The following is a 12,041-nucleotide window of genomic DNA, read 5'->3' as shown; positions in this document are numbered from 1 at the left end:
GTTTCCTTAATTATGTATTGTATCACCTGCTCTTCTTTGTGAACATACGCACACTACACGTGTATGCCATATGCACGATGCCACTTTAGTGTGTAGTGGGAAGTAGTTAATGATCCTACCTCATGGGATGTGAAGTTCAGAATGTAACACTCTTAGCCAGAACTGGCCCAGATCCGTACTCAACCACTATACTACTATTGCTATAATCACTATAGTAAGATTGGTAAGAGAAGTGACTGAAGATTGTTCTTTTTCATCACTGAAAAACACATTTGCTAAGTTCCCTAGGTATATGAGTAGTGAGTGGGAGTTCAAAGATTTTAAGGAATGGATTGTTTACCTTCTCACGCAAAAATTGGGACATTGGGTAAAACAGCAGTTTTCAATATTTTGTACTGGGAAAATATGTTGATTGTATCGAACTGACCACCTGGTAGATGAAACACAACGTATAGGCGCACTTAGCTCTTCTCTGTAAAACAAGTAGAAAATAGAAAGGCTGTTACAAACGGACCCACGAAGGGGTGATTGGGAACTCACTGTGAATTTTTCAAAGCCTCCAACACTTTGAGTACTAAACAGAAACCCAGCAAATGTTTTGAGAGAATTCTCATAAGCTTAGATGTCAGGAGGGTGTGTGTCCTGTGTCTCCAGAGCATTTCATTGTAGGATAAACAGTACTTGCTGTTCTTGTTTTACATGTAAAGCTCTTCCCAAGATAGCTGCCTGGCTGGCTTCCTCACCTTGCCTCACTCTCTGCTCTTTAATCCTGCTTTATTTTTCTTCTTCACACATACCAGCACTTGACATACTACATATTTATTTATTTTATGCCTTTCTCCCTTTGCTAAGCTCCTAGAGCAGGGACGTTGTCCATGTAGTTCACTGCTCTGCTCTCCAGGGCCTGGAACAATACTCGGTACAGAGGAGGCCCTCCGTAAACATTCACCGAACATTCTTTAAGTCAGTGAATTCAAACATGTTACCATCTGCAGAATGGTGAAGTGGGTAGGAGCCCAAGCTCAGGGCTGGGCAGCCTTGGCTTGCTGCTGGGGGTATCACTTGGGCAGGTCTCTGTACCTCTTTGTACCTGATATTTCCTTACAGGTGGGGGTGGTAATGGTACCTGCCTCCTGGCATTTTTTTGTGCATTAAGTGAATTATTAAAAATGAAGCATTTAGAATAGATCCCTGCTCATAATATTTACCATAATAGCAACACATGTCCCTATGACTGTTAACTATTACTACCCTTCCTTCCTGTTTGAATTTGTAGCTAGAATTAAAAACAGAAGCTCAAAAAAATAAATTAATTAAAATAAATTTAAAAAAACAAAACAAAGCTCAGATGACACAGAAATCTTCTTTCAAAGAACCTTAAACATTCTTTCCCTTTACGACTTTAATGCAGGTTCTCCACATACGACTCTACCTGCCAAATTGCACAAGAGATTGCCGAGAAAATCCAACAGCAAAATCAGTATGAAAGAAATGGTGAAAATACAATCAGGGTAAGACCAGGGGAAAATTAGTACCTGAAATGATTTGTTTGAGCTCTGAGGTCTGAAAACCCGCCTACTGCTGAGGCTGTGTGTGTGTGTGTGTGTGTGTGTGTGTGTATATGTATATGTATAAAATGGCCTCCAAACTTACATGTGTGGAATTGGTATTACAACCAATCAGTTAATCATTATAACTGAGACTAAGTGAAGCATGACACCTGTTTAATTTCTCCTCCATAACAAAAGTTTCTAACAATTTCATAGTCTGGGTCAAACCCTAGACAGTAAATCTTCCAGACTTTGCAGAACAAGAGGTGACATCTTCACCTCTTGGAGTATCTATTCTTGCCAAAAGGATCGTGGCCTTTTTTTTACATTTTACATGGAAAAACGTAAATAGTTTGCAGGCTGTACAAAAACAGTGGCAGGATTTAGCTAGGAAATATATTTTTTAGACACTCAGGAGTTCATACTAGCACCTTTGAGTCCAGGACACAAGTTTCTTTCTAAACTTCCCCACTCAAATTCATATTTTTCCTTTCCAGCAGTCAGAACTTTGGTTTCCAAAAACAGTGATATCTTTTTGTTCATTTGATCTACCATATAGTTTACAGAAAACAGTTTCAGAATTACTACGCAGGTGCCACCACAAACACTAATTCTGAATTTGTCTTATTTTTTTTAAGAACTAATATCCCACTAATAATACTGAGGTTATTCTGTTCTAAAGTTATTAGAATGGATTCCTTTTTTTGTTTTCCTTTTTTATGCTATCCTTTGCATCTGTTTATATTCTTTTTTTTTTTTTTTTGCAATCTTTAACCCCCATACTTATCCCCCCCACCCCCCCACATGGTAACCACCAGTTTATGCTCTATGGTTAAGAGTCTGTTTCTTGGTTTGTCTCTCTCTCTGTTTTCCCTTTTGTTTCTTTGTTTTCCCTTTGTTGATTTATTTCTTAATTCCACATAAGAGTAAAATCATGTGGTATTTGTCTTTCTCTGACTTATCTTACTTAGCATTAAACTCTCTAGCTCCATTTATGTTGCTGCTAATAGCAAGATTTAATTCTTTTTATGGCTGAATAATATTCCATTGTGTATGTGTATTCTGTTGTGTGTGTATACATATAAGAATATATGTATACACACACACACACACACACACTTTTTCATCCACTCATCAAGTGATGGACACTGGGGCTGCTTCCATATCTTGGCTATTGTAGATAATGCAGCAGTAAACATAAGGGTACATGTATCCCCTTGAATTAGCATTCTTTTATTCTTTGGGTAAATACCCAGTAGTTTGATTACTAGATTGTAGAGTAGCTCTGTTTTTAACTTACTGAGGACCCGCCTCACTGTTTTCCACAGTGGCTACACCTGTTTGCATTCCGACCAATGTGCAAGAGGGTTCCCCTTTCTCCACATCCTCGCCGACACTTGTGTTGTTGATTTTATACATTCTGACAGGTGTGAGGTGACATCTCGTTGTGGTTTTGATTTGTATTTCCCTGATGCTGAGTGATGTTGAGTATCTTTTCACATGTCTGTTGGCCATCTGGATGTCTTCTTTGGAGAAATGTCTGTTCCTGTCTTCTGCCCGGTTTTAAATTGGATTACTTGGTTTTGGGGTGTTGAGTTGAATCAGTTCTTTAGATATTTTGCATATTAAGAGTTTATCAGATATGTCATTTGCAAATGTCTTCTCCCATTCAGTAGATTGCCTTTTTGCGTTGTTGGTTGTTTCCTTTGCTGTGCTGAAGCTTTTTGTTTTGATGAAGTCCCAGTAGTTTATTTTTTATTTTATTCACCTTGCCTCAGGAAATATATTTAGAAAGAAGTTGCTTGGGCCAATTTTTTCCTGCTGTCTTGTAGGATTTTTATGATTTTAGGTCTCACATTTAAGTCTTTAATCTGGGATCCCTGGGTGGCACAGCGGTTTAGCGCCTGCCTTTGGCCCAGGGCACAATCCTGGAGACCCAGGATCGAATCCCACGTCGGGCTCCCTGCATGGAGCCTGCTTCTCCCTCTGCCTATGTCTCTGCCTCTCTCTCTCTCTCTCTCTCTCTCTCTGTGTGACTATCATAAATAAATAAAATTTAAAAAAGACCTATTAAAAATAAGGCTTTAAATAAATAAATAAAATTTTAAAAAGACCTATTAAAAAAATAAGTCTTAAAACTTTCAGTTTATTTTTGTGTACGGTGTAAGAGAATGGTCCAATTTCATTCTTATGTGCATGGCTGTCCAGTTTTCTAACACCATTTGTTGAAAGACTTTCTTTTTCCTACTGAATACCCTTTCCTGCTTTTTTAGATTAATTGGTCATATAATTGTGGGTTTATTATATTAATAGTTAGTACTCCTTATATGCAATCATTTTCATGAATTTCTCATTTATTCTTCCTGGTTTTTTTTTTGTTTTTTTTTTTTTTTTTTTTTGCAGAAATACCATCTGTGTATTTGTGTGTGTTCTCATTTCTCTTCCTTTTACATAAAAGATACCCTTTGGTATCTTGCTCTTTTTATTTAATACTACATTGTAGTGAACCCTCCATATTAATTCACTGAGATCTTTGCTGTTCTTTAGGCCTATATAGTACTCTATCACACAGATAAGCTGTTGTCCCATTTAACCCATCTAAGGATGGGCATTTGGATGGTTTCTACTATTGTGCTGTTATGAATAATGCTGCAATAAATCCCTTTATGCTTCCCCCCCTCTTATATTTGTGGAGATGTCTTTTAAGGGTGAATTCTCAGAACCAGAATGTATGTGATTTTTTCACCCGTAGCCAAATTCCCCTTCACGGAGGTGCTTGCCTTTGGCACCCTGATCAGCAGTGCACGGATTTCTGTTTCTTCACAGGCTGACCAACAGAGGGTGTTGTCATCTTCTTAGTCGTTGCCAGTCAGCTAAGTGAGACAGGGTGCCTCAGTGTAGCTTCACATTTGCATTTTTCATACATGAATCGGGAAGTATGTTTTCACATGCTTAAGCGTTATTTATATATATATTTTCTGAGAAGTTCTTGTCTCTTGCCCATTTTTTTTTTATTGGATTGTTGGTCTTTTTAGTCTTTAAAAGAATTCCTTATATAATGTGGAGATTAGTTCTTGGTGACATACTGTAATTTATTTTCTTTATCATTTGTGGTTTGGCTTTGCTTATGGTATCATCTGCCATGTGAAAGTTTTGGTTTTTTTAAACAGTTGGTGAACGATCTTTAATTGCTTCTGTATTTTTACTTGTAACTTTTGCCATTTCTAGGATGTAAGGGAACGTATTCCTGTTTTCTTCTAATAAATGTATGGCTCACTTTTCATGTTTACATCTCTGATTCATTTAACTGCTGTCATTTTCTTAGATAGCTAGATTATTTCTAATTATGAGTTTTCAGTGTGGCTAAATTACTGCCCCTGTGAGAATAAGTTTCTCAGTGTAGACTTTCTGGATTTAGGTTGTATGAAATTTTAAGCTTCTTGAACATACAGTTCTGTACCAATTCTGATTATCTTTTAAAAATCTTTTTCATTCTGTTAGGTGAAAGTATACAATAGTTTATTGTGCATTTTTAAAATTACTTATGCCCCCGAACATATTTTCATATATTTATTGGATACTCGTATTTCTTCCTTTGTGAATTGCCAGTGTATGTCCGTAACCTAACCTGTTATTTCTTAATCTCAGTGTTCTTTGTATGTATGTTGGCTATATTAAAGCTTGATCTGGCATATTTGGTACCAATATTTTTTCTCTTAAATTGGCTTTTGATTTTATAAATGACATTTTCTTGTGACATGTAATTGTTTTTAAACTCTGATATTTTCAGTATTTTTATTTGTAGTCTTTTCTTCTAGAAAAAAGGGAGACAATTCTGACAAAGATCTCTCATACCCAGAGATTATGTGAAATATTTTATCTAATCATCTAAATTTTCTTCAAGCTTTCCGTCAGTTTTTCCTTTATTTTTAAACATGTATCTTTAAAATATTTGAAGTTTTATTTCAGTATGTTGTGGGCATTTAATTTTACTTTTTCCCCCTCTTTGCTAAATTATTCCTTACCTTACTGCCCAGGCTATGAAATATACTGTATTTCATTCACCGAATTTTTACGCAGCTGCAATCTTGCTGGACCTTCTGTTCTCTTGCACTAATGATGCTTTCGCCAACTCCCAGCACTATACTCTTGTAGTTTTTATGAAGACTTAGTATCTGATTGTTTAAATCCCCCATTATCATATATATTCCTTGTCTTTCTATATTTTCCTTTATCCATGTTCTTGAATAATTTTGCATAGCTTCATAGCTTCACTTTTGTGCTGTGCCTCAATTGCCACCTGTTTTCCAATAAAAGAACTCCAGATGAGACTTTGAATAGATGTGTGGCTTATTTATAGGTTAAATTAGGGGACATTTACGTTTTTACAGTATTAAATGTTTCCTTCTACTCATTCCTTCATTAGTTATTTACTGCACATTCCCTGTGTGCCAGGCACTGTGCTAGATATTTTTTAGATTTTCCCGACATTGTTAATGATGTTTAAAAATAATAACTAAAAAAAAATTCTCCCTACCTATTACCTAAATTTAGAAACTCCATTGATTTTTTTTTCATTATGTGGTTGATAACATACTGACTCCTTTTCCTGTTTCTAGCAATCTGTCAGGAGCTTCATTTAACGTTCCCAAATAGATTACTCCATTTGCAAATGATGATTTCCTCTCCTTTCCGGCTCTTGTCTTTCACTTGTCTTAAATGCGTTGGTTAGCACTTCTAGACCAAAGTTGAATCATATTGTAGTTTCTGTTTTGTTTTTAATTAATTCCCCCTATGCTGCATTAATCGTTAACACTGTCAGCTTTATTATTAGATTTTCTAACATCAAACTGTTCGTAAATTACTAGGATAAATTCTGCTTGGTGATAGTATATATATTGTCATCTTAACATAATTCTGAATTTGCTTTGCTAATATTTTTAAAAGACTTTTATGTTTTATAATCCCCATGGGAGATTGGCATGTGGTTTCTTTTTCCCCCCAATATCTCTGTTAGTGCCTGGTACCAGGGTTGTGTTAGCTTAAAATATGAAGTTGGCTTTCCATCTTTTTCTGTGCTTTGGAAGGTTTCTGTTAAATTATGATAATGGAACACTTTTCCTGATTATAAAAGTAATCATTTTCTTATAAAATATTTTTAAAATCCCACTACTCAGAGATAACTGCCCTTGACATTTTCAAGTATTTCATTCCTAGATTGATTTTTCTCAGTGCGGGGATATTTCTTTTTTTTTTTTTTTTTTTTTTTTTTAGTGCGGGGATATTTCATTTTATGACTTGATTTCTTTTTAAATAAATTATGATGGCTCTCTTTCTGTGTTAACAAGTTGAGATTTCAATCATACTTTTTAATGGCTACATTCTCTTTCATCTCTTGAATGCTTTTGAGCTTTAATTTCATAGACCTTTTAGGTTTGATGTGCATCTGTGTGTGTGTGTGTGCGTGTGCATGCGTGTGTTGTGCTTTTTTTGTTTGTTTGTTTTACTCTTTACTTCTTGAATGAGAGGAGATCTGCTTTCCTTGGTATTTCCTCATAAACATTGTGGGTGGTTTTTCCATGGTTCCCAGAGGTATTAGAATAGTTAAGGTTAGACTTTTCTTGGCTGCCGATACCTTTGAGGGTTGGTTGATGTGTGCAGCCCTGGGCCAACCTCTGGTGTCCTACTGTTTTTTTTCCTTAGTGGGACCGCTAATCTAGGGAGGGAGCCCCTGCTTCTACTGCAGCTTTGTAATTGCTTTGAACAAGGTAGCAAATGAAATCTGTAACAGTCTTGTTTTTTTAAACATTATCTCTGATTTCACCCATGGCTGACTATATTTAATTTACATGGGCAGCTTTATTTTTCATATTTCTCAATATCTGAGAGCCCCTCTCCCCACCCTCCTCCATATTTGAGAGTAGCACTCACAAACCAAAATTTCCTCTGGGTCTGCAGAATGATTGAGAAAATCCACATGCTGTTGGAAAAAATAGTCACGTGTGGTTAACATTGCATAAGAAGAACACACGGCTATAAAATGTTTAAATGGGTTTTAAGCATACCAGCATGTTTAGGGAAGACTGGCCAGGATGATAGTGGGACTTGCCATCTTGTCATTTGAAGCAAAGTTGAGGGAACTGTGGGATTTTTGCTGGGGAATGAAGGATAGGGAACCCAATTTCCTGTGTGACTCCAAGGTGGACAAATAGGATCCAAGGGTAGATGCTTAGAGCACAGAATTCAGACTGCAAGGACCAAGTGGCAGTTTCCAATCACTATCTATGGAGGTGTGAACTGGTTACACCTGTGACCTGCAGCTGTGACTGGTCACATTGGAGAGTGGGTACGAGCATCAGGTGGGTGGCTGGACCAAAATTTAGATACCTTACAACCCCGAGGGTATTGTTGGGAAGGTTACGCATCTCTGCCAGCTTGCCCTTGCAGGAACCACAGTTATGTTTACATATTTGTAGGAGATCCCGCACCTCTGGACCAGCATACTTAGGATGTGTTCTTTTCTTTCCAGCTTACCGTGACAATCAGAACTTTGTTGCAGAATCTGAAGGAAAAGATCGCCCTTTTGAAGGACTTATTGCTAAATGCTGTGTCAACACATCAGATGTATCCATGTAAACATTTCCACCTCTTTTCTAGAGTGGGAGGAAAAGTAGTCTTATTTTAAGAAAGGAAGGAATCTGGGCCACCCAGATTTTTCCACAGCTTGAGGAAGACCTGGTTTCCAAAATACTGCCTATCCTCTTGATTTCTATTTTAAGTGTCTGTTACATGTTTTACAGTGAATATGCTGGCAGAGCAAGACACACTGAAGGCATTAATTTATTTGAGTGTTATTTGGGCATGACCTTTATGGTGTAGGAAGTGAGTGCTTTCTGCCAGTGGTGTGTTTGCATCAAGGTTTGTATGCCCACCTGTCTAGTCTCCTGAAGATGGTGAGCCACAGCTCCTGCAGGAGACAATCATGGTTATCCTGAGCTGTGATATCCTGAGCTGTGATTATGCTAGAATGTCCAGAGTTTTGAGTGATCCATTTTCTTTTCTGAGAGGCCAATGCCAGTAGAAGTCATGTATCTTTGGGATTTTTCCCCCCTCTATTTATGTAGATTATTGAGATGGGACTCCTTTGCCTTCCTATTCTTTGAGAAGCACAGATACTGCCCCAGGTTTGAGAGTTTGGGGGTGTGGGGTGGGCAGGGAGCACTTGCTTAAAGCAAGTTGTGCCACCATCTCAACTGCCTACCAATGCTATTAAGTATTGAAATTTTTATTAGAAGTTCATAATTTGATCCATTTAGGAAAAAACCAGTTCTGTAAAGCCGAGTTTATATTGGTTTGAAAAATGGCCTCAAACTGCTTCCCCCCTCATCATTTCTTCAAATGATCAGTTCATACCCAAAAGCCAGATTCGAGTGTCTCAGGAAATGGTTTTTACATGGGAAAATGTAGGAATATAGACACAATAATTGAAAATGTTTTAACAATTATTTTCTTACGAGTGTAACCCCTTTATGCTACCAGGGAGGTTCATTTAGATTAATTGCATGATTTTCCAAATATCCAGTTACTAACATGCTAAGGTTTCAAGTAAAAGTTTAATTTCAACAAACAATGGGGGCTTTATTTTTAACACAACTGGAATATTCTGATATCTCCATCTGGTATCATTTATACTACACATATATTAGATATATACATGTGTGTGTATATATATATTTAAAGGTTTATTTATTATTTGAAAGAGAGGGAGAAAAAGTGGAAGCACAAGCGAAGGGTGGAGGGGGTGGGAAGGAGGTGGTGGTGGTGGTGACAGGGACAGAAAGAGAGGGAGCAGACTCCCCTGCTGAACAGAGAGCCCAATGTGAGACTTGATACCAGGACCCTGGGACTTGACCTGACCCGAAGGCTTGCTTAACCAGGTGAGCCATGCTGGTGCCCCATGCACATTATTATAAAAAGGGTTTTAACTTATCAAGATCAGCAAGACCTACTATGTAGACCTCAAGTGGTTTCCAGTTGGCCCAACTGCACTTGAGGTCCAGATAGACACACTCATTTTCTTGTTACCTAAAGCACATATGTTAGGAAGGTAACTAAATAGTCCTTTCAGGATGTAATATTAACAACTGTGTATTTGCTAACTTCCATTAAGGTAACATGATTATTCATCTTATGATATTTATGTGTTAAACTAGAGGGTAAAAAGGAAACAAATTAAGAACTCTTACTTTTTTCTATTAGTAACTTCTGCTCGTTATTAGTTACAGAGGAGCATGTGGCAGTAATAATTGACTTTGTTCTGAATGCTTTCAGCCTGACCATCTTTTGAAATCTCACAGACTTTGGTTTTGTGGTCATCTCAGAATTTGCTGAATGAAGCACGAAAAACATATAAAAATATTTAAAAGTATTGAACAGAGTTATTAAACACATTATGAAAATATTTAAGGACATTACTGTGGATAATGTAGAATTTTGTAGGATAAAGCAGAAACTCAGCTGGACGATAACAGCATTCTTTAAGTCTTTTTTTCAAACAATTGGGTCTTTCTACTGGAAGTGCAACCCATGCTAAGGATGGAATTTCTGGTCACCCGCCCCAAGGGGGCGCTCAATACCTCTGCGTTTTCAGGGAGACCATTTCTTTTGATGGAATGGAAAGGAGGTAGTTCTCCATTATGAAGGCCTCTTTTTAATTCCCTTGACCTTCTCCTACCCAACTATTTTACGTAATTCTATGGCAGTTATCCTCCGGATTTATCCTCTCTTGTATTTATCCTCTGTATCAGAGAGCTATTTGCGTTGATGGTTCCTTATTTTCTTTACAAAAAAAGGTATTGAGGCCAGGTCAACCTTTGCACCCCAAGTCACAGATGGAGCTGGAAAAAGAATCCAGCATCCCAGCAGAGGAGTATTTTACACAGAGAGGAATCCGAGGGCTGGAGTAACTTGCCCCAGACTCCACAGCTGGGAAATGGTAGAGCTTGGACGCAGAGTCAGGGCTGTCTGGCCCCGAAGCCAGTTGTTTAAAAGCTGAATCTTACTTTAGTAGAAATAATACAGTCATCTGTCACCTGGCATGTCTTCAACTAGAATTCCCTAATAATTGGCATGTTACTCTAGTGCCAAGACAAATCCTGTTTATAATGCAAATCCTCAAGACCCTCCTTAATCATCAGAAAGATTAAACACTGTTCACTGTGGTTTATTAGGTATGCTTTATGATGTTGTAATTCTTAGAAAAATTTTTGTTCGTAAATCGCCAACAGAGTGACTGTTTAATCCTTTTTTTTTTTTTTTAAGGCATAACTAATGTTGGGTGACTTTTTTAATGTGAATATTTGAATACCACATTTCCTTACTGTGTTGGGTAGTTGAGAGTTTACGGCACTTTACTCAGTAAATTTATGCATTTGTGCAGTTTTCCAAAGAACACTAGGGATTGCCAGAAAGATAAGTCCTAGGAAAATGCCTTCCAAACAATTAAACTCATGGAGTGAAGGCATAAGATGTTATTGCTCTTTCTTGGAAAAGTATTTTCTCCTGGCAAGAATAAATGTGAAGTTAAAATGAAAGTTCTGTGCTTTTGAATTGGTTAGTTAGCAATTCATAAACCAAAGTCCTGCAGCCAGAGAGTTTAAAATTGCTGAAAAACATTAATTTCTATTCACCGTGTTTCTTGGTGACAGCAGTTGTTAATTGCTTCGCTGGTTGAGCAAAGTTGTGGGCCATGGGAGGCTGCATGTGCAATGTCAGGTAGTAGTAAAATTATTCTTGAATTGGCCTTATGTGAAGCTCATCTTTGTGTTGGGTTCTCAAAGGCAGCACCTTTACTACTTTAAGGAGATTTTTTAAAAATCTCTTTACAAAGGGGTTCAATATAAAAAGATACTTTGGTGTCTTGGGAGATGTCCCATAGAAATGATCTTTAAAACTATAAATAACTTTTCTCCCCCTTTCTCTTTTGCAGGGGGAGAAAAGACAGGTAGACAGGTAGATAGGCAGATGCAGCCATCTGCATTCGGTAACATACCAAACGAATGCAGATGTTGGGGGGCTAACCAAATAGACTTTAGAGAGAGCCCCTCGTGGCTCCAGTGAAGGTCAAATGGGTTCTCAAGCATGGTACTTACACATGACAGTTTTCACTGGGACTTCGTATGGTGAGGAAGTAGGGACAAGACTGTTGATGTAGGTAGGGATTTTTTGATTTATAGTCTTGTTACATTCTTTCTAGCTTTCCATGCTAAGATCTTTCTTTGTTACCATGGTAGTAAAAGTAGATGGTAGTTTTGCTTGCTGTGTTTTTTTTTTCTTTTTTCTTTTTTTTAATTTTTATTTTAGAGAGCCAGAGAGATCAAAGAGGGAGAAGAAGGAGAAGGAGAAGCAGACTCCCCACTAAGCAGGGAGCCCAATGCGGGGCTCCATCCCAGGACCCTGAGATCATGACCTGAGCTGAAGGCAGATGCATAG

General features: G+C 37.5%; 1 protein-coding gene across 4 annotated transcripts in view; it reads left to right on the top strand.

The window, feature by feature from the left end:
- Positions 1-12,041, top strand: part of STX8 (syntaxin 8) — a 253,651-nt gene that overhangs the window by 3,808 nt on the left and 237,802 nt on the right. For all 4 annotated transcript variants that reach the window (XM_041770064.1, XM_041770063.1, XM_041770061.1 and 1 more), the window contains exons 2-3: positions 1,412-1,511; positions 8,080-8,174. In XM_041770064.1, the coding sequence (XP_041625998.1) occupies positions 1,412-1,511; positions 8,080-8,174 (195 nt within the window). The remainder of the gene's footprint in view (positions 1-1,411; positions 1,512-8,079; positions 8,175-12,041) is intronic.

Source organism: Vulpes lagopus, chromosome 10, assembly GCF_018345385.1.
Source record: "Vulpes lagopus strain Blue_001 chromosome 10, ASM1834538v1, whole genome shotgun sequence".
Taxonomy (NCBI): Eukaryota; Metazoa; Chordata; class Mammalia; order Carnivora; family Canidae; genus Vulpes; species Vulpes lagopus.
This window is presented reverse-complemented; position numbering and strand designations above follow the sequence as displayed.